This window comes from Brachionichthys hirsutus, chromosome 1 (assembly GCF_040956055.1).
Source record: "Brachionichthys hirsutus isolate HB-005 chromosome 1, CSIRO-AGI_Bhir_v1, whole genome shotgun sequence".
Classification (NCBI taxonomy): domain Eukaryota; kingdom Metazoa; phylum Chordata; class Actinopteri; order Lophiiformes; family Brachionichthyidae; genus Brachionichthys; species Brachionichthys hirsutus.
In genome coordinates, this window is record NC_090897.1 from 13562263 (window position 1) to 13584686 (window position 22424).

Consider the following 22424-nt stretch of genomic DNA (forward strand, 5'->3'; position numbering starts at 1 on the left):
TGAACCAACCAATGGCCGCTCGGTACTCCAGTTCAACCGAATGTTTTTTATTCTGCGTTCCCTCTTGTTGATGTATTTCTTTGTATTGTTGGTCCCTCTGAGCCTGTAAAACACTTTGATTAACTTTTACTTTTTTTTAAAATATGCTTTAAAAATAAATTTGACCATGGCCATCACGCAGATGTGACAATATCCTAGAATGTATGAGGCCAAGCTTCAAGTCCTCAAATTACAAACCAAAGTGTAGATGAAATTAATTCAGTAGATGATTGAATGCAAGCACTAACTTTATTGTATTTTTCCTCTTGGAGTTAATTATGAATAATTCCACGTGTAATGTTATAATAATCTTAAAGTCACTATTATTTTAAATATTTTCAAGCTTTCCTTTTTCCTGACGCACATTTACTCAGGGGTACTCTCAGTTGACTATATTGCATGACATATGGTAGAGCTCAATCCCTTCCCCAGGAATCACAACCCAACACATTAAGCCTCACCTGGCCTCAAGAGAGATTTTGGGGGTTAAGGCATTGGGAAAACTGTTAGAGTAGATTTGGTCAACATTTCAAATGCTGGATTACATGCAGAGCAAATTTGAGGGTTATTATACTCGGGTTTTTCATAGTCTTAGTCCTTTTGAATATGTCCTATGTACAGATATGTCTTTGTTTTTCCCAGGGAAGCAGGATAGCAGGATTACACAAAAAGGTACTGGTTGAATTATGAGGCAATTTAGAAACAAAGGCTGGCCATGTAGAAAGGAAAAACCCTCGAAACATTGAAGCGGATTTGGATAATGGATTTAAGCCTGGAATATTTGGGGTTTTATTTAAAAAAATGTTTTTGAACATTGAAGGATAACTATTTTTGGAACCTTCCACTCATATACTTGACAGATTAAAACTGGGTTGAAGGGTGAGGCCTCTGCTACAAACCTCATCAAGGTTTGAAAAATGGTCTGCCACATTACAATGTGTGAAACATGTTGGACAATGTAAATCCATAAAAAAAATACAATAATGTTCAAATCGTCTTAAACATTTTACTGTGGAAATATCGAGTGCCATTTTTATTTCTCTAAATTAAAACGAAAGGGTTTCGAAAAACAAATGTTTTCAGTAGGAAATCGAACAGTTTTTGGGGATTTCACACAGATTGCACAGATGGAAAAGTCTCCATCACCACTGTTTTGGAAAGAGACCTTTGAAAATGGAGTAGAAGTCTTGTTTTGGTCTGAGGGGGTGTAGCCTCATTACTCTCTGAACTGTTTAGCCAGTATCTTTTTTGCATTTCCAGTATGTTCAGAAAAGATACTTGCTTATGTGATGACAAGCGATGAGCTAAAATGTTGTTAAAGTATTGTATAAGGTGTTCAAAATATTGTTGCACTACTTTACATGCATATAAATATATCCAATCATCTCTGGATACTGTTCTTTTTCTTTGTCTTCTCTATTAATAACAATGATGAATTAATTGTAATTTAATATACTGTTGTGTACTTTAATGTGTACAGTAATGCATAATAAGAGTAGCACGTTTTTCGCGCGACAGCCATTTCAGAACCAAACAACTTTTTTTTAAACCACATAACTTTTTTGCCAGCCTACAAAGAAACAATCAAAATTTTAGTATGGCTGGAAAAATTTCGAACCAAATTTGGGGACACCTGGTTTTCAATGGACAGGAAAAGCAACTAAACTGGTAAACAAATGTAACATCGCAAAAATAAGTTTTTCTTCAGTTGGTAAAATTTCTGATCAATACACATATGAAAAAAGAAAATGGGAGCAAATGTGTGTATATATATATATATGTATATATACATGTAGTATATCTACACATAAACATAGTTAAAATGATTTTTTGCATTTATTTGTTAGAAACAGTTTGGAGCCAAGCTGAAGCGAGCAGACAGATCTTCATATGTTGTACACCGGTGTACTCAGATCTTCGTCCAGCAGCAGGCTTAGTAAAGGAAGAAGTTTTGAAGGAATATGCTGATAGTTGTCAGAATCACACCTGCTGCCATGGCGGAGGCACGCTCTGGAGCTGCAACAGAGGGCACACAGATTATTTGATTTACATATTGAATTGCAAATAGGGACAAATTTGTCTACAAACAAAAATACATATTTTCTATACAAGTGCTCTAATTTATGTAACTTTTGCAAAATCTGAAAATTGTTTTCATGGAAAATGCAGATGCATGTGTTGGCTTGCATCTATCAGCTTTTTCGCGGGAAAAAGAAATCTTGAAAGGCCATGTGTATCAAATATGATCCGTTTGGCAATAAAGGGTAAAGAATAAGTGCAAGAAAATCTACATTTAGTCTAGTCTAGGAAGCAAGTTGAAGAAAGAAAAATCTTTAAAAACTGATTTTCCTTTTAACCAGTTGTTTGCTGGATGAATAGTGCTGGGTAAATGTACCCATTAGTGGCAGATTAAGATTGAAAACTCAGCTGTTGTCCTACCACCTGGCTATATATATATATATATATATATAAGGTTTAAGAATAACTAAGAAAAGTCCATCTTCTTGCTGATGGTCGCATTTCCAGAGGCACCAGCATGAAATTGAAAGTGTTATTAGCAAGCAAGAGACCCCTGGAGGGTGGAAGGATCACGTCAATCAATGTAATAGATAGAAAGCAATTTTGTAAGATAACATCTTACCATGAGAAGTAAAATTTCCGAAAGAATTGAAGATGTTTACGGATTGTCCAGGAGGTTCAGCCACAATATTAACACCATTAGTGCTGACGACCATTAGTCTGGACATAACGTAATTATTCAGCAATGTCGGATTATTCGTGGCATTGCACAACTCCGGGCATGGTTCACTGATGTTGAGAGGTAAGCAGATACTGATTGTGGCCCTGAAATACATCTGCAAAACACATAATGAATGGATACAAGTTAGAACTATGAATAGACAGCTCATGAACATTGAACAACATTACAATGCATCACATAAGACAAGATTCTAGATGAAAGAACGCTGCAGAAATGTACTTGGATTTTTCTTGCTCAAGGAAAAGCCGAAGAATCACCCGGGCTTCTACAATAAGTCAAGCCACAATGTTATCCTCCTGATGTGACAATGGACTGCGCAATATTGAATGGCAATGCATCCAATAGTTGTAAAGATAATTCTGGAGATCAGTCAGAACCAACAGACAGATCCCATCATGAGCATGAAATGAAACATGGATTTATGGCCATTTATCTCAGGTAATTTTAGAAGCCGATTGTAAAATAGATCTTCAAGCAATAATTGGCATGGGATTTGTTGAACCAACTGTCTATCGCTGGCGTACTTTAACCACTCAGATCAGTAAATCATTTAGTACCACCGAGCAAATCATGAGAGGAATAAAAATGACCGCTTTCACATGGCAAATATATGAGTACAATACGAGGAATTAAGTTTCTTCACAGCGATATGTTGGAGAACTTAACGCAATGCAACTGCAGAACTGTTTCAAATGGGGATACAGACCTTTGATGCTGTGATTTGACTGGGGAGTTGAAAGCGGTAAGTAGCCGAATTGGATGTTGTTAAGACTAATCGTGCTACGGAATTTAAACATCTGAAAAGAAAAGAAGAAAAGTGACCAAACTCTATGATATGCTTGAAAGACAGTCAGTTTTCAGATTATTTTAGACAACATCTGTTTCTCTTCAAATGGAAACCTTCTTGATCGCCACTCACCCTCTTTCCACCATAAATAGGGCTGTTGCAAAGTTCGGCAGGTCAGACGCTATAAGATTGGACACCATAAGAGTTGTTGGAAGAGCTTCGTTGTCAGCCGTCACAGTGATATCCAGTTCAGTGATCCTGATTGACTGGCGCTGCAGCCTGGCAGCCGCTGACGATGGCGATGGCAGGCTGACTGTTATGCTGCTGGTAATTACACCAAAGGCCTCAAGTTCGGCGGGGAAGCCGACGTCATACTCGGGGCCCGTGGCCATAACTCGAGATAGCCTGCAGGCCAGAGGAACCAAGAGGACGCGCTCGCGGGTGATCAGACCGCTGGGAATTGCACTTCGCAAGGTGTTAGTGTAAACAAACTCGGAATTCGTGTTCTGCGGAAAAAAGGAAAGAGATTCGGGGGTGAAAACAAGCACAACTTGTACATAAACATATCAAATGAAGATGGCAATGCATTGCTATGGATGCCACAGTGGATGATGCTACAGAAGAAAGCTGCAGCCATACCGGCATGCCCAACGAGCGGCAAGGGATCAATATGGCGCATGAGCCAATCAGAAAAGACTTTTGCTGTGTTGGTGAACATGCCCTTCCTATTTGAACACACACACTGATTAACCACCATCCTATTCACCATCAGAGGGTCTGTTGAGAACCTCTCATTTATCATTTACAATGACGACCTGACATTTACATTCATACGCCAGTGTGAGACACGGGAGGCAAGGTGGGTGGAAGTGTCTCTCGCCCAAAGCTGTAGAACCTAAATGCAATTGAACGCAGCACAGTAAACAGCATTTAATGTTCAAACTGCCATGATTTAAAAAAAAAAAAATCTGATTGGAATTTGAAGGTTGCCTGATGAATAAAACCTCTTACTTTACGTTTGTCTCAGCAAAAATGAGTCTAAAAGAGATAATAGGATAATGAGAACGACAAACAAGCAGCTTTTTACCACAGTCTCTGTTCCACAGCTGTTAAAGGGGATTTGTGCAGTGACATGTGTGGCGTTGATGGTAACCGGACAGTTGGGGTCGTTGAGCTGCAGTCCGTTCAGGTTGACGTTAGTGATGGAGGTGGTAGGGAGTAACAGGCTCATCTCTCCGTCATTGCAAAGCAGCTCTGTAGACAAGCAGCGTTTTTTTAGAGAAACGATGCATCATTTCATGCAAATAAAATATTCATTTTAGACTTAAAATATGAATCTTGCAAGTGTTGCAAGTATTTTAGAAACCTGTTCCAGGAGGTGGTGCCATTGCTATACCTGGAAGAAGAAGAGGAAGAAGAAGAAAAAGGCATAATGGTTAAAATGCAGCAACCTACTATGAGGCCTGGACTCTTCTATCGTGCTATGTAGCAAAGCACAAGTTGGATATTTATGTATGATGATTTTAAGAAGCTTGAGGTCTTACTTTGTTCCAACCACACACATCTAAACTGTGACTGCAGACTGGAAAGACAAGAATGACAAATCAGTCTTAGAGTCAAAAGATTTTGTTCATGATGTTCAAGCAGGTGTTTTTGTGACAGTATTTATACATGTATATTTTGAATAGAAGACAATATCCACACAGGGAGGAAATATGGGCAAGGGTAGGGTGTGACATCCAAGGAACCTGCTCTTATTAGGATGCCGTGACACCCCAAAACAAGTGGGTCCTGCAGTATACGCTGCACAAGAAAAACTTAAGGGGACTGAATTTGAATGAGCAAATTATCTAAATTGACAGTCTTTATTGTATAATTTGTTGAGAACAAAATTATGTTACAACGGTCAGTGGAAGCCAAACTCATCATCATCAAGGACTGGATTTAAAATCACACTGAAATCACACTGGTACCATGTGAAGTGCTGGTGCAAGCTGGTGCTGGGTCACAGGTTCAAACCCAATCTGGGGCCTTTCTGTGAGGAGTCTGCATGTTGCTAGGAGTTAAGGGATACGCTTCAGCAAGACCCGCGATCCGGTAACGGACAAAGCGCTAAAAGAAGATGAATGAATAAATGAATGAATGAATGAATGCGTGGCCCTGCGATGAACTGGGGGCTTGTCCAGGGTGCGCTCGTAAACTGCTGGGATTCACTCCAGTGGATCCCACCACCCGGATTTCGGATAAAGCTGTTAAGTCATGAAGGAGAAGGGAAGAGGGATTGTCTGTTGCCACCACATGTCAATCCATTCCTCTCTTGTCATCCTGCTTTTCCATTATACTATTTGTCTATGCAGTCCCTTCATATATATATATATACATATATAAAATACCTCTCTGTATTGGTACTGAAGCAGACGGGCAAGAGGCGGGGCAGCATGTTCAGGGTGCGGACCCAGCCTATGGTCGCCGCTGTCCTGTCCCCGCTTGTTTTTAACGCGCCCCTGTAGAGCTCAGGCGGCCCAACAACTACCGCCTCCTGTATACTGCAAAGAGAGGAGCGAATGTTATTTTATTAACCATGTATTTTTGAAAGAGCCTGTAATAAATATATTCATCATCATCACATCCCTGGTAATTCCACAAAGGTGTTTTGACACGTTGGAAATATCATTTCCAAAATGCAAACTTAACACTGGTGAGTTTTTGACTGAACAATACAGAGCACACTGTATATATATTTCGTGACGCACTTCTCTTTCACGGATCTGTAGGAGACTGGAAATGTAGCTTCTTCGAAGGGTAGAACTTGAATTGTGCTTCTATCCTCAGGGGTGTCGTTGGTTGCCAGAGGTTCTTCACTGCATCTGGTGCTTGATGCCTCCACTAGAGGAAGAACGCAAAGGTGAAATGTCTGCATGATTTCAAAAGATAAAAGCGGACAGGCGAGACCGGTCCTGTTAAAGTACCCCTGGTACACAACTTGTACTCAACATCTAACCTCAGCAGTGCTGTCTTATGTTTATTCTCCATAACTATGTGTTTGCCACCTTCGTGACCCACCAGTGAGGGAGAGGTGCACGGGGACAGCGCTCAGGGGCTGGTCGTTCATTGTGCGTGCCTCCATCCGGTCCTCTGCAATCAGGTAGATGAAATACTGTCCTGCTACCGCATTTCCATTGAATGTCATTTCGCAGTTGTCCTGGTAAAAGATTTGCACGAATATTAGTTAACATACAGTACACATAATATATACACGTATCTAGTACTATGTTAAAACATCATAGCCTTTGGGCCAGTGCCTTCTTTTTTCAAACAGGTTTCAACTGAAAGACAATAAAGTTTTTAATGGTTGAACAATAAAGGGGAAAACCCAGCTTTTATTCCTGTTGAGCGTGCGGCATGTGACTGCGGGAAATAACGTGGGACTTGAAAATTCTGGCAAATTTCAGATGCTTGAGCGCTAAAGTACAGCGTCTGCATCAAGCGTGAATTTTAATGTCCAAATTATGTATTTGTAAAAGGTCCAAAAACAGGCTTGGGTGAGTTATTCAGTAAGGCTACGTTCAGCATAGCTTAACTTCCTCCTGAGGAGGGTGTCAGCAGACTTCTGGGCGAGGCCTGTTGAGTGAGTTGCTGCTGGCGCCCTGGCCCTACCCTACCCTACCATGCCTTGTCCTCATCAGAGACTAGTAAACAGTCAAATCTAGTTTTTCTTCATTGCTGAGTTAGACTCAAGCCGTCATTCGAGATGATTGCAAAGGTCGCTGTGGCACATGGAAAAGTTATTGTGATTATATGATTACGTAGTTTGGGTTTTTATTGGTTAAACTCAAAATGAAACCGGTAGCACTGCAACTGCAATTTACTGTACGCCTGGTTTCGTTCAGCGAGTTCCATTTTTAACTGAGGAATAAAGAAATGTTGACGCACACCTTTTTCTCACAATGTTAAAGAAATATAATTCTGCTCCTTTGGGTAAAATGGCACAGGAATTTGATTCAGATCCAAAACCCATCCTTCCACTATGTTTGACGGTAATCTGCGCAGCAGTTTTTGCATAATCATGCTGACAAACCAACACACAAAACGGGCATGTGTGAAAACATATCCTGCCCTGGTGGAGGTAAAAATAGATTTATATTCATTTATGGACAATAAAGTTTCCCCAGCGTTGTAATTAATTATGGCCTTTTATGTATTTATACTTCAATATATCAGTTTTATTCCTCTTTAAACAACTACAGAATCAAACTAAAAGAAGTGGATTTTTAAAAAAATGGATCTGTTTTCTGTTATTGATGACATCGTTTTTGTGCAGCTACTACTTCAAATCAAACTGAGACTCACCTCATCCAGCTCGATGAAAGTATGCGGAACGCAGTCAACACACTCGCTCCGGTCGCCATTTGCGAAGCGGCATCGCACCCTGTCTCTCTCCAGGTCTCTCACTGAGAAAACGAAGTGCTGAGGGCAGTTCTCCCGACCCCTGATCCCATTGGGGTCAGACAGAAACAAACAAAGCCCTTCAGTCATAAAGACACTCACAACAACGACAACAACAACAACGACAACATTACAGCTGATCTGGTGGTTATTTGCTGATTCTCTAGTTTCAGGTGAAGAAATACCCCCCCCCCCCCCCCCCCCCCCATATTGATAAGATTAATTACTGTTTTATACACATCTTAATCCACAAGCATGGCAATTGGCGTATTAATAATTATGAGAGTAGTGGCAATTACCTAATCAATACAAGGTTTATTTAGCATATCTTTTAAGATGTCAAAGTACTTGTTGAAGTGGTTAACACTCTATCGTGATAACTTATTAGATATCAAGCTCTGAGAACAATTCTGTTAAATATATTCAGACGTCGATGTACGAGGCTTTAACTCTTCTCAACTTCTTTAAATAAATATCACGTACATTTCTTGCTTTGCAACTTAAACTTACACAGTATTTCTATTCTGCTGTTGTTCTCCATCTCCTTCCGTGATACAATCCACAATTTGTCAAATCACATTCTATTATGTTACGCTATGGATCTGATGTTATTTAAATTCAAGAGAACATTCATGACCGAGGAGGTCTCTTGGTGATAATGCAGGTGAATTACCGTAGTGGAGGAGGGAGAGCAACGTAAGGAGGCTGGTTGAGTTCTCCAGTGGTTTCCCGAATTACCGGTCCAGCATTTATCGTGACAAAAATCTCTGTGTTGGACCTTGGAGTGTGGAAGGAAAAAGTGTGGATATGAGCGACTGGATCTCATCAAATAACCCATCAGTTAAAACAAAGAGATCATGGAGCGCGTCAGGTGTTAAAGCAGAAGCTCGGAGGACGCACGGCCTACTTCAGTTAACTCTTAAATACAAAGTAGTATGTCCAACAAAAACCTGAGGAAAATGCAATAAAGGAGATGACGGTGTAAAGATATGAACTTAAGATGCTCGTGGAGACTCGTACCCCAAAGTGATGGTTCTGTTGTACGTGCCCGGGATGACTTCATTCCACTGCCGCAGACACCAGCCAGGCGTCATGCCAGTTAAAGGTCTCGACGTAGTGTGGAGGACACAGTCCTCGGAATTACTACACAATCCAGCTAAAGGTGGGCAAGGCAAAGCAGCGAGGACGGAGAAATGAGCCCGCACCTTTGGAAGCATAGAGGCAACACGTCAGACCCCACAGGAGCAGTCGCTGATTTCGACACTGAAACTGTGAATTCAGCTGAGGGTGAAGCACACTAAGGTTGAACTCAGCCTTACATTGCTGCGGTGCCTGGATTATGGGACTATGGGGATTATGGGACTATTGGAAGTTGAAATAATTGAGGAACATTTTTTTTTTATGACACATGACATTTAGCGTCAGTGTCCCAGAGGGGGAACCTCATTGTGAATTCTTCAGATGTATATAACCTATGTAGACCGAACAATTTCTTTACAGGTAAGATTATTTTAAGAACTTCACGTAAGAGTGAGCGATCGCTCACTACTTCTCTACTTTGACCTGATCTGATTTCTTGGTTGCAGCATATACGGTAGTTGAAGTGATCAATAGGATCCTTTACAAGACGCAAACTAAAACTGAAATACTGAGGGCTGATGATGTTTATAGTCCATATGTAAAACATTACATCTTTGAATGAATAGTGATTACTATACTTTGTTCCTATACTTATACCCTTGCATGACTGCACTGCTGTATATTTGTTGTTCTGATTGAGGACCCTCTTGAAAACGAGATTGTTTCATCTCAATGGGTTTTATCCTTTCAAATAAATACATAAATAAATAAATACTCTACTTTGTTATTAGTAATGTGATGCATTCATGTTTTATGTAACGTAATAGCAAATTAATCCCCAGGAACAGGGAAGTGAAAGATGAAGCCAATGAATGGCTTTCATGCTCAAGTTCAAACTGAATTCTGGTTCTCTATTCCTGGAAAGAGCCATTTGAGTCTTGCGTAGACTAAACATAAGCATAATCTACAAGTTTAATTAATAAATAAGTCTTATTAATAAATAAACAAAACAAAACAATTTGCTTTATGAATTCCTGAATAGGTTTTACTTCAAGCAAAAAATTATATATCAATATTATGTTTGAATAAAACAATGCATGATTTGAATGAGGGGAGGGGGGGCAGAAATAAATTGAGTGCCAATGAGGAAGTTCCTGGTTTGGATGGTCATGGATTTCTAGATGAATAGAAAAAAAAATGCTACGGTTGTGACGTGATCACTTTAATCTTCTTTACTTTAGTCATATTTCATTTTAATCTAAAGGGTTATCCACCCAAAGACACATAAACAGAGAGCTACCATGTTCCCACCACTTGGCGCCTGGGGCACAACATAGACAGCAAACCCCAGAGAAGTGGCTTCGCAGGACAGGCCCAACAAGAACAGGGTCAAGCCTTGCAACAGGATCATCATCATCGTGATTTCTCGAGATCAGCAGCTCTGAACCTTTGGGAGACAGAAACACAGAATGTTCGGGACTTATTATTTGATGTTAAAGTTGCTCCTTGCAAATGACATTAAGGTATTTAAGGAATGGGGCGGTGCCGTTTGGCTTGTAAACCACAACAAAGCGTGATTCAGGACCATGCATTGATATGTTCAGAATGCAATGAGTGCTTTGTTGGCTTCTGTGATGGAGGTGACGAGAAGGTGCTGGCTGACTCGAGCTGACAGGAACCGGCGCTGTCGCTTTGTTTGCTGTCTATTTTTTACCACCAGTAGGTTAACATGATGTTCCGAACATGAGCTTTATAAAACGGTGAAGCGCGCCCCAGCCTTGACTGTGATGATCCTATTTAGCGTCATTATAAATAAACAACAACAGCAAAACACCGCTCAGTCTTTTTCCTATCCTCACTTAGGAAGTTGTTGTAGAAGCTGATTAAGTGTTATGCCTTTGTTTAATTAATCATATGTGGAAAAAGGTTTTGAAAACTGTCCCATTCTGTTAGTTTGACACAGCATTGGTCGTAGCTGTACGGCCAGGAAACATGGAGGTGCTGTTTTTTATTTATTTATTATTATTTTATTTTTATTAGTGTTGACTTGTTTGTCTAAACAGGTACTAAAACTGTAGGGAAAGATCTTTAAGAAAACAAATCATAACGCTACAGACTGCAGACACAATTTAAGATCAAATAACAGCTGACAATCTGATGTTAGATTATATAAAACTGGGAAAACTGCGATGCTTTTGTATCTCTGAGTGCTGTTTAGCTTGTAAAATAAAAATAAAAAACCCTGTAATGACCAAAAATGACAGCATTTCTCTTTCAAATGTAGAAACAGCAAGTAAAGACTGAAACCTGGTTTTAATTTAGGCCCACATCTACACATTGCAGGAGGCTGAGGAGCAGCAGTACATGAGTAGCAGTAGTCTACAATGTAGAGTACTGCTACTCATAAAACATCTTGAATATCATGTAGACTCTACATGATATTCAAGATGTTTTATGTTTTATGAGTTTGGTCATGGACATTTTATTAGTAGTAAGAACAATCGAACCTTAAAATAAGAATGCTCGAACGTCAGCGCGACATACGTAAACAGGGCGTTCCCTGCAATAGCGTTCGTTCTAAGTTGCGCGTCAGAGTTTCTTTGTTTGTTTTTGTTACCTATAGAGGTTGTTTCTGCCGTTTCTAGATAAAGGTTTTTTTTAATGAGAAACTCAACATGATTTGTTCTTTTTTGTTATTGTGCAAAATGTTCATTTTCTACAAATCTTTGTCTTAAAACGTTTTTCTATTTAAAGAAAAAAGAAATCTAAATATATCTAGAAATTCATCTAGAAATAATGTATGCTCATTCAAACACACCTTAGTTACTTCAACAGATAAAAAAAAACTGCTTCAAGATTAAGATTATTGTTAACAGGAACCGTTCTGGATCTCTAAAGCGTCTCATGTTAATCTTTATTTACATTTGAAAAGAAAAGCGACAGATGGGCCGAAGAGGACCTGATTTCATTTAGTAGGTTAATCTGGGACAATCATTCACAACCAACTTGATCAGCTTTAAAGTGAATTGATTTCCATCATAGGCTCAACAATAACACGGACACATCTCAGGAGCATTGAGGACGGTAAGGTGGGACAGTGTAAAACCTTACGTTCCAAAATAGCTTAAAATGATCATTTATGGCACCCTGATAAAATAAAATACAAAATAATTTACATTTGCTGTTTAATTGTTGTAAATCATCCCATTTTGTTGATCAATACGCTTAACCTTTAACGCTAGCCATGGTCAGAAGCAAGTCTGTCAGACGACATGCTTAAAACGCTGCTATTTGCCAAGTTAATTAAAACCCAAATCTTAAACCGACCATTCTGTCAAGGCCAAAATCTCCTAGGATGTGAAAACACACGCCAACATGTTCTAGGAAAAAAAAGTTAAAGAAAAGCCATTACCTCAGATGTACTTCCTTTAAGAGCTTCGATGCCTGACTGTATATTTTTCTGGAACCCAACAGGTACTGAGTTCTCATCCTACGTGTTGCTACTTTAAGGCTGAGGAAGCAGAGGTGGAGTCAAGCTTGGGAAGAAATGGAATGGCGATAAACCGGCCTGATAAGCCCGTACCAAAAATATCATCTCTAGTCACCTTAGCAGCACCAGCTATCCCTTACAGTGTGTGTGTGACCCGGTTTCAGTTCTGTCGTTTGGCAAACAAAAATTGTGTCGGAAAAATAAAAAACAACAACTGTGATAACTGAGATTTTTATTTATTCAAAAAGACTGAGGAATGTTGGTACAGCTGCTGGTCCTTTCCATAAAATACAATAATGAAAGTCTCATTTATTAAATTTTTCCTTTCTGCTGAAGATTTCTATAAGTATAAGAGTAAAACAGAGTAAAGTCTGATCTGTAGTCATCCCTATGTTTGGTCATGAAGCAGAACGAGGTTCATTCGGCTGGGCTGCTGAAGTTGGGTCGGATGCCAAATCCCTCTATTACTGGCCATTTTTCTTGCTGAGCATTTTCTCCTGCAATAGAAAAACAAAACAGATATAGAACGAGAGCTTTGTAGAGCTTATAATACACAGCTTTAGTCAAAAATAATATCTATACTAATAGCATGGAAACAAATACATTTCACACACACACAAAAAGAATAAACAACCTTACTTTGATCAAGTTCTCCAGCTTGATGGCGTCAGCAGCAAACTTGCGGATGCCATCGGACAGTTTCTCCACAGCCATGGGGCAGTCGTTGTGCTCCCGGCGGAAATCCTTCTCATCCAAGTGGATCTTTTCCAGATCGCTGGCCTTGGCTATGGAAACAAATTAGTTTGAAATCAATCACAGTGAATCTGAAGGAATTCAGAAACACCTCTAGAAGGCGCCACTGAGGTGAACGATACCCCCCCGTCTAGCCTTTGTTTAGTTCAACTAATAATATTTCATTTCATTTTCTAACCGCTTATTCCGGCATTGGGTCGCGGGCCAAGCTGGAGCCAATCCCAGCAGTCAATGGGCGAGAGGCAGGGGACACCCTGGACAAGCCGCCAGTTCATCGCAGGGCAACACAGAGACAGACAACCAGCCACACACACACTCACACCCACGGGCAATTTAGCGTCACCAATCAGCCTAGGCTGCATGTCTTTGGAGGTGGGAGGAAGCCAGAGAACCCGGAGAGAACCCACGCAGGCACGGGGAGAACATGCAAACTCCACACAGAATGGCCACAAGTCGGAGACGAACCTGCAACCATCTCGCTGTGAGGCAACAGTGCTTACCACTGCGCCACCGAGCCGCCTCAACTAATAATATTACGGATATAATACATCAGCATCGCAGGGCTGCTGATGTACAACAAATGAAATAAGAAAAACATTTGAATTTTTGTAAAACAATGATCAGTTAAGTGTTTATGATCCCCAAGGCACGCCATTTTATCCTCTGGGACATTTGCGTGAAGGTGGCGCAGTGGGTTGCGCCGCTGCCTCACAGCAAGGTGGTACCAGGTTCAAATCCTATCTGTGTTGAGTTTTACGTCCTCCCCGTGTCTGTGTGGGTTCTCCCCAACCGCCGAAAACATGCAATTTAGGTGAAGTGATCACTCCAAACTGTCCACAGGTCTGAGTGTCTGTCCATCTATGTGTGGCCCCCACAATGCGCTGGCGACGCATCTGGGGTGTAACCCCGCCTCTCACCCACAGTCAGGTGGATATTTGTGTGAACTTTAACTGTAATTATCTTCAGAACTCAGTTGAATACGTTTTGAAAGTGATCTCAAACCGCTCTTTTCATCAAATGTGACATCAGTGCAAAAAGTTCAAGAAATTCCATTAAAGCATTCCTGAGCTCAACCATTTTGACACTGGAACAGACGGAGGGGCAGATAACACAAAAACACGAGCGTGCCGATCAGTCTCTGAGCAGAGGGGCAATAAAACCGAAGTAAATGAGGTATGAAAGTAGCCTCTGAATCACGGAACAGCACCTTTCTCCACACTGAGCATCCTCTCGACGACGCTTTGGTCATCGCGGAGCTGTGCCAGAATCGAGGGGGGGATAGTGAAGAGATCGCAGCCGGCGAGGGCTAGCGCTTGACCGATGTTTCTGAAGGAGGCACCCATGACCACGGTCTTGTAGTCAAACTTCTTGTAGTAGTTGTAGATCTTGGTCACACACAGCACGCCTATGGCAAGAGAAGAGAAACCCGAAAGCATTACATGTTGAACAAGCCAACATCAAACCATAAAAAAAGTTAATGTTTAGATAAAGAGGTGGAAATAAAGTGGAAATGCAAAAAATAAATAAATACATTTTTTAAAAAGCAGCATTTTGCAAAATGCTACAGAAGCACACTTACCAGATGGATGGACAAAAAGCTTCTCATGAATGAGGCTTGTGTCAATTGGAGTATATTTCAGATGTGTGACCGAATTCTAAGGCTGAATTTAATACAATTCCCACAACAACTGTGTCACAAAAATAAATATATAATCTGTGCAATCAGCAGGTGAAATGGGTGATTTTTAATATTTTGACTTTCTCCAAAGGCTCTGCCTCATGACGGCTTTTAATACGTCGTTCCACTTTGACAACCGTAACAGACGAGTAACTAAACATGCCAAGAGCCCGGATGAGAGAATAGAAACGTGGCTTATCCTTTATTGAGAACAACATTTGATAGTACAGCAAGGTTTCGAATAATCTCAGTCGTATTACAGTATGCTAACTAGCGTTAGCCTTGAGTGAATCTTGGTGAATGCTCGGCAGCACTGTGAGATGTCTCTCTCGTGCATTACCAGAGACCTGGAGCACATTTCACTGTTAAGGAACTGGGATTAAATCAGTTTTTCTGTAATACGAGGAGAAAAAAAAAGTTGGATGAAGCAAACTCTCCATTTCCCAGGTGGAACCACAGAGCAGCCGGCGCACAGTCGTGCGTTTTGAACTGGTTTCCTTGGAGAGAGCATTTGTACTGGATAATATCAAAATCTAAATAGAATTGAAATTTCTGCTCGTTTTAAGGAGATTTTATTTTTTAAACAATAACAACTTGTGCGCGTCTGAGATCTTCTCCGTGTAGGGCACCAAATCCTCTCATGAATTAAGAACACTTTTCTTATGATTTCAAAATACCTACGATACATTTATTTTTACTTTGTTTTCTTGTTGTTTTTGTCTGGTGCCACTCGTTTTCACACCGGGGTGATGTCAGCGCAAATGTGTTGTCGTGTTTGTTGCGTTTCCACCGACGTAGTTTCGTGTTACACTTGCGACATACCGTTGTATTTTTCTCCACAACACGCTTTCCATCAGGGTCATACTTGACACAAAAACCAAATTATTCCCGAACGCCAGATCTGAAGGATGGCAGAGGGCCTTCAATTTCAGGTAAAGAAGTCACCATCACTTGGAGCTTCCGTCTCAGCAGCCTGGACTGCAAGAACACAGAGGCGTCACCGTTTAGTGGCTCTGCGCTCGCTCGACGCTGAACCTTCAGTGCAGAGCAGCTCGCCAGAAGTCTACCAAATTAATATAAAATTGTGTATTGTTCGATTCCTCTGGCGTATTGAACGGTTCGATATAGATACATGCATTGTTGCACCCCTAATATATAAATATACACATTTATAAAAATATATACATTAAGCTTTTTGTGTATTGGCACAAACCAGATTTGTAATGTACAGAGGAATTTCAAATTTCTATTTGTTGGATTGTCATTTCATCACTGAAGTTGTGAATGATCAAGCATGGTGCCAAAACCCCTTTGTTGTGTACAGAAATGTAAATGAAATTACCTTGATCTTCTTGTGGCTCAGAGCTTTTGCGGTCCGTCTTCATCTTGTACCAATCGCAAATGCGCCCAATAAAAGGGGAGACAAGCGTCACATTTGCTTCTGCGCAGGCCACAGCCTGGGCAAAAGAGAACAGCAGGGTCATGTTGCAGTGGATACCCTTCTCCTCGAGCTCCCTGCAAAAAGAAAACATGGCCACATGTAATCAAAATCTGTAGCTGCCGAGTATCTACAATCAACATGAACACTTGACCTCCGACAAGGAGCTCGTGTTTTTGATGCCGTTTGTTTGTCTGACTGTCGGCTGGATTACCAAAAAACTGCTGTGTCTGGAACTTGATGGAAAATAAAATCCAAAGATGGGTCTTGGTCTGATTTAGATCTCATTAAACTTTAAGAACAATCCAGATACAACAAAATCCGGATTTTCCCCCCTTTTCTTAATGCAGGCTTTAAATATTTTTTTTTTATACCTTGTAAAATATACATTCAATGATTTCTAACATCCAGATAAAACGGTGTTTGTCGGGTGTCTTTCCTGCTTATTGATTTTGTGCCATTCTGCGTCAGTGTCAATAGAATAAAATAATTTCATTTAGGGCTAATACATAACAACTAAGACGACAGACTTACTAGCTGAAACAACCGCTTTAAAAAAAAACAAAAAAAAGAAGAAGTCATTAAACTGACGGAAGCAGCTGAACTCTCAGGTGGGAGCGCACATCAGGCAGGGTGGGGCGATTACACGGCCGGACGATGACGTATGACTGTCAGAGCAAGCGGCGGAACATTCGCAACACCCTTCATCGTGTTCGGGTGACATCTGTAGGACGGTTTCTATATTGTGGTTTGTTGTCATTCTGGATATTTCTACGGCCATTGTTGTAAATTGTGAAGACTGGCAGGTGGTCACTGATATCACAGACTAGTAATCCACTCACTGCATTATTGTCAATATGATTTGTAAAAATATTATCACATACAGCAAGGCGACACGCCATTTAAACGTCACTATTATATTATAAATATCATTCAAATCATGGCAGAAATATATATTTATGTAGTGTGACGTCACAAACCTTTGATTCACAAACGGTTTCCTCCCCGAACATTAAATGAGGCCAACTTCCTTTAATGCGGCTTTATTTGGGCCCCAAACTGACCCAACTAGTCGAGTTGCGTTGCTCAGCTGATGAAGCAGCCAAGCATGTGTCCTGGCTTCAGAACATCCTTTGTTTGCTACTGGTCCTTCCAGATTCCTTCACCCAAACCCACATCTTGTCGTGCGGCTGTCTGGCGCGCGGCTGCCTGGCGCCTCAGTAACCCGTCGCTCGCTACGACTCCATTCAACAGATTTGTTTTTTTAATTTGCTTTGGTTGGATGCCTCGACTGGTCGGATACCAACGACAGACACTCTGTCCCACCTGCAGAGATTTTTTTTTTCTTTTCTCTATCGCTCATTTGCATTGACTTTGTATGCAAACATGCCGTTCACGGGGCGGGCGGGCGGGGGGGGGCATCTCATGTCGTTCGCGATGATGCTGATCGAGACAAACGGTGCTTACTTACTTCCCAGCCTGGATTCCCTCCCAGGTCGATGACAGCTTTATGAGAACGCGATCCTTCCCGATGCCTTCCGCTTCGTAGAGAGCAATGAATTTCCGGGCCTTGGCGAGCATCCCGTCTTTATCGAAGGACAGCCTGTTGACGGAAGAGACAAGTGTACTCGCCGTTGTACTGCATGTACCGCTTACATTTACCTGAAACCATTCCAGTGGTGAAGGTTAAATGATCCAATCTAACAAGTTCTCATACCACAAATGTCATTCAGGAAAAAGTTCAAGCCTGAGGAAGCAGAGTAATGTCCCTCGTCTCTTCTTGAGCGCCCTGCGGCGCGTTTGCACCCACCTGGCATCGACTTCGGTAGACACTCGGCCCGGAACCTTCTTGAGGATCTCTACGCCAAAGCTCACAAACAGCTTGTCCATGGCGTTGGCCACCTGCTCCTCTTCAGTCCTAAATATACAGCGGATGGGAACATCAGGATGCTGGCTAACAGTGTTGAAAAGGGACATTTATGACGGTGGACACAGCATATGTGACATCAGGTTGATATTTAACAGGGCCGGTCTTCAAACGGTAAGGTGCACACATCCAAACGACATTTGTTCAAAACCACGACAGCAGCATTTGCAGATTGCAGTTACGGTTTCTGTGTTTAACGCGAGTCCAATAACATCCCTAACTGAAAAGACACAAGAGCTGCCCGGCTTGGGTGGTGAGGAGCAAGACAATCATCCGCCCGCAGTAAATTAAGGAAGTGTGTCAACCCCTGCATTGAGAAAGCAAACATGTGCAAGGCCACTTTAAATGTTCCCTTTCTTTCCTATTTAGACTGACGTTTGTCCGCTGATGTAATCCACCTGAAGGGCGGCTCCACTGTGATGGGGATTGGGTTAGTGGCTTTGTACGGAATGACTCACCCGCCTTCTGAACGGGCGTATTCGACCGCCTTATCTAAAAGGTGTTGGTAGGCGGGCATCTTAGCGGCAGCCAGGATGAGAGACGGATTAGTGGTGGCATCCTTCGGTTTGTACTGATCGATCTCTGCAGAAAAACAAAGAAGAGTCAAAGGTCAACGCCTCGGAAAATGTGTGGCGTGACGGTTTGGGGGCCGCTGGCTTGAAGGACTGCGTTAGTTTCATTTGGGATGTGTGAGCGGCGGTTTCTCTGCCGCCACTCGACAGCAGCAGTCGAGTCCAGCCGGCTCCACCAGCGATAAAGCCCGAGACCAAAGCCCGCCTCTGTTCTGCAACGCTTCCTCCCAAGCCCCGTCAAAAAAAAGAAAGGAAGAATCATCCTGTAGGATCGGACTCGATACCAGGAATCAGCAGTTCAGCAAGACACCCAGTTGAACAGATGGGGGGGGGGGGGGGGGTCTGGTATGTCCAGAGCCCGGTGGGACCTACAAAGGTTTAAACGCTGCAACATCAAATCATCTGAACAGGGAGGTTAGAATAACATTTGTGTTGGCAGTGAGAAGATATATATATATGTATATATATATCTTATCACTGCCAACACATATATATATATATATATATATATATATATGTGTTGGCAGTGATAAGATATATATATACATATATATATACATATATATATCTTATCACTGCCAACACATATATATATATATAGTAACAAAGTTGTCATGGAAGTAAATGCAACCAACACACACACACACACACACACACACACACACACACACACACACACACACACACACACACACACACACACACACACACACACACACACACACACACACACACACACACACACACACACACACACACACACACACACACACACACACACACACACACACACACACACACACACACACACACACACACACACACACACACACACACACACACACACACACACAAACACACACACAAACACACACACAAACACACACACACACACACACACAAACACACACACAAACACACAAACACACACACAAACACACACACAAACACACACACAAACACACACACAAACACACACAAACACACAAACAGCCTAAAGTCGTTACTTTAGGCTTCGTGTGTAATACTCGCCGCACTACTCCACTAGGACGCAGACAGGTATTCACTGTGTACTTTGTGCAAATTACAATGGTCGGATTGTGCAACGACACATTATCACATTAAAAAAACTAAATCTATGCCAAACAACCGAAACCGACGTGCAAAATGAGCCGAAAGGTTCCCCGTCACGCCTTGTCCGATCATGGACCCACGGTCACGCACCAGTTCCGTCACGTCATCCTGACACCGCAAACCGTGGATGAGGAACTGCCGGCGAGATTATTTCACGTTTCCTCGTTCTGCCCCGACGGGGAGTAAGAGACCTGTCCCCCCGGTAGCGTGAACGGAACACTCCCGGAGCATGACATAAAACGCACCGACTCCGAACACCAGCTGCGTTGTATCCGCTTAGAACGCGTTCTCACCGGGGCTAATGTTCAAAACGATTCTGAGCCGAACAAAAAAAGTGAATAGTTAGCTAGCAAGGGAACTGCGCCCAACCGGAAGTAGCAACTGTTGCTAAAGTAGCCAAACCCACAGAAGGTAGTTAGCCTAAAACTTTATTTAGCATTAACCGAAGCGGAGAATGATGCTAACAACCCCCGTATAACGCGGTGATAACAACACAGTCAGCCCAGAGCTTCCCCTGCTAGGTAGCCTAGCATGCTAACCGGCTAGCATTAGCTTGTGCCAAAACAAGACTTTTCACCATTGAAATCTCCCGTGTCTGCCACCACCACGGTGTACTTCCTCAGCTGATCCAGGGTCGACGTCATCCTCCTGCGTTTGTCCGGTGAATGACTAGACATGACGGGCGAGCGGACCGGAGCCCCTTTTATACACAGAAAACACGTGAGGGGAAGTGGGGCCGTCACAGAGGCGGGGGCGCGCATCATCACCGAGAACGCGCCGCAAAGGGAGGATGCAGAAAAGCTGAAAAGCTGCCCTTCAAACCAGGAGAGAGAAAAAAAAACACACACTACAGTTTTTTTGATTTGTCTTGTTCCAAACTTTGCGGTATGAATCTCGCAAAAATCAGTCGGTCATTCAGTTCAGATTTTATTGTCTCGTGCAGAACAATCACAAAGAGAAGTCGCTGCCAATAAAAAACTTGAGTCATCCGCAAAAAGAAGTTTCTTCACCGTTTGTTGGTTGCTGCAACTGAACTTCAAGACAAATTCAGAGTCCTTGAAATGTTCTGGATTGACTAACCTTCATCTCTTAAAGTAAAGAAAGGACTACCCTTTCTCCTTACTTAGTTGAGCAGTTCCTGTCTCAGTTACGTGCAAAAATGTCATGGGTTCAAATCCCCTTCAGCCATCTTCTCTCCTCTTGCTCAATTTGCAAAGCAAGGAAGGAATTTGATAAGGAAGCTGAGATTGTTCAACATGTGCAGTGAAATGTTAGAGTTCTTGTGCAGGATAGAAGCCAGTGACACAAGCCAACTGGACAAACGGATCAGAAAGGCATTTAAATCCTTTTTAATGCGATATTTCCTTCATTTCCCCCTCCTGTTTAAAGTTTTTATTTTAAGTACAGCGGTTGATTTATGAGGTACATTTTTAGATTTGTAATATTGAGTTATGTATGTCATGGGATTCGTGTTTGCTCATTTTTTTTCTGTTGTTTTTTTCTTCCTGTCATGCCTTGTCCTTTTTACCCTTTGAATATATTGTTGATTTGAAGTGCTGTAGCTTTATTGACCACTTGATGGCACCATTCTACTGTCACGCGAGCCACGGGCGGTCAATGTGCGCCCACGTTGAGAGAGGAGAGAGAGGGAGTCTGGGACAACTTGGGAAGTTTTGTCATTCCCAGAGAAGGAGAGGGGCAACCGAGGGAGAGTGTACAGTGTGAAATAAGTGAGTGGTAAGTCATTTCAATATTTTATTTTGTCTTTATTTTGGACTTTCTCCTCTGGTTTATTTCTCTGTGCTTACTATGATATTATTCTATTTTGTAGCTACAACAGATATGCCAGTGCCTTTTTTTCAAGACGTGACGTTAATAAATATGGAACTTAGGGAATGTTACTTCATTCCCAACGCTAGCACCAAACAGCAAAACCCAACTTTCTAAGTTGTATTCAGTTATTTATTTATTTTTTATTATCAGTGTATATTTTTGGACATATAGCGATGTATTTGAATGAGCCTCTCTGATTGGCTTGAAATGTTTCCCCTTGATTAAAGACAAAAGTAAACTTGTGGAGAAGAATAACATTTGAGAATACCAAACATTCCTCAACCATCTCCCTCCCTTTAGTTTTCCTTTTATCTTCTTGTTCTTCTGGAGGGGTTACAAGAACTTAAGCCGCCTCACTGACTCTTCAAAGCCTCGGATTTTAAAAACACAGAGGAATTCACAGCCACACAACGTGCCTTTATGTTCGGGTGGCAGAGGCCTTAAATTCTCCCTCATGACTCTGCTCAATATTACATGTAGAGCACA

The 22424-nt window shown here is 41.6% G+C and overlaps 2 protein-coding genes across 3 annotated transcripts; both read right to left on the bottom strand.

Annotated features, from left to right (window-relative positions):
- Window positions 1-292: 292 nt before the first annotated feature.
- Window positions 293-12575, bottom strand: LOC137896295 (uncharacterized). Its single transcript, XM_068741803.1, has 15 exons — window positions 12526-12575; window positions 10414-10560; window positions 9054-9238; window positions 8707-8811; window positions 7938-8076; window positions 6651-6789; window positions 6341-6473; window positions 5981-6133; window positions 5132-5169; window positions 4954-4983; window positions 4675-4841; window positions 3720-4093; window positions 3507-3597; window positions 2681-2894; window positions 293-2055 (listed from the first exon to the last, which is right to left on the bottom strand). The coding sequence occupies exons 2-15, from the start codon at window positions 10528-10530 to the stop codon at window positions 1973-1975; spliced, it is 1968 nt and encodes a 655-aa protein (XP_068597904.1). The 5' UTR covers window positions 10531-10560; window positions 12526-12575; the 3' UTR covers window positions 293-1972.
- A 249-nt stretch (window positions 12576-12824) lies between these two features.
- Window positions 12825-20830, bottom strand: taldo1 (transaldolase 1). Of its 2 annotated transcripts, none has more exons than XM_068760743.1 (8): window positions 20683-20830; window positions 18858-18981; window positions 18283-18390; window positions 17944-18075; window positions 16377-16549; window positions 14564-14761; window positions 13243-13388; window positions 12825-13100 (listed from the first exon to the last, which is right to left on the bottom strand). In XM_068760743.1, exons 1-8 carry the CDS (start codon window positions 20780-20782, stop codon window positions 13068-13070), a joined length of 1014 nt encoding a protein of 337 aa, XP_068616844.1. In that variant the 5' UTR covers window positions 20783-20830; the 3' UTR covers window positions 12825-13067. The 2 variants fall into 2 exon arrangements, with proteins under 2 accessions (XP_068616844.1, XP_068616851.1); XM_068760750.1 differs by lacking the exon at window positions 20683-20830 and adding an exon at window positions 20196-20272.
- Window positions 20831-22424: the final 1594 nt, after the last annotated feature.

Bases quoted from the DNA above. Each gene is read 5' to 3' on its own strand.
- LOC137896295 (XM_068741803.1), bottom strand. From the start codon at position 10,530: ATGATGATGATCCTGTTGCAAGGCTTGACCCTGTTCTTGTTGGGCCTG. The intron at 8,077-8,706 runs GTAATTCACCTG...CAATGGGATCAG, and splicing joins GCTCTCCCTCCTCCACTACG to GGGTCGGGAGAACTGCCCTC. The intron at 6,474-6,650 runs GTGGGTCACGAA...TTCTTCCTCTAG, and splicing joins CGTGCACCTCTCCCTCACTG to TGGAGGCATCAAGCACCAGA.
- taldo1 (XM_068760743.1), bottom strand. From the start codon at position 20,782: ATGTCTAGTCATTCACCGGACAAACGCAGGAGGATGACGTCGACCCTG. The intron at 18,391-18,857 runs GTGAGTCATTCC...CTGTATATTTAG, and splicing joins TACGCCCGTTCAGAAGGCGG to GACTGAAGAGGAGCAGGTGG. The intron at 14,762-16,376 runs GTAATTTCATTT...CTCTTGCCATAG, and splicing joins TGAGCCACAAGAAGATCAAG to GCGTGCTGTGTGTGACCAAG.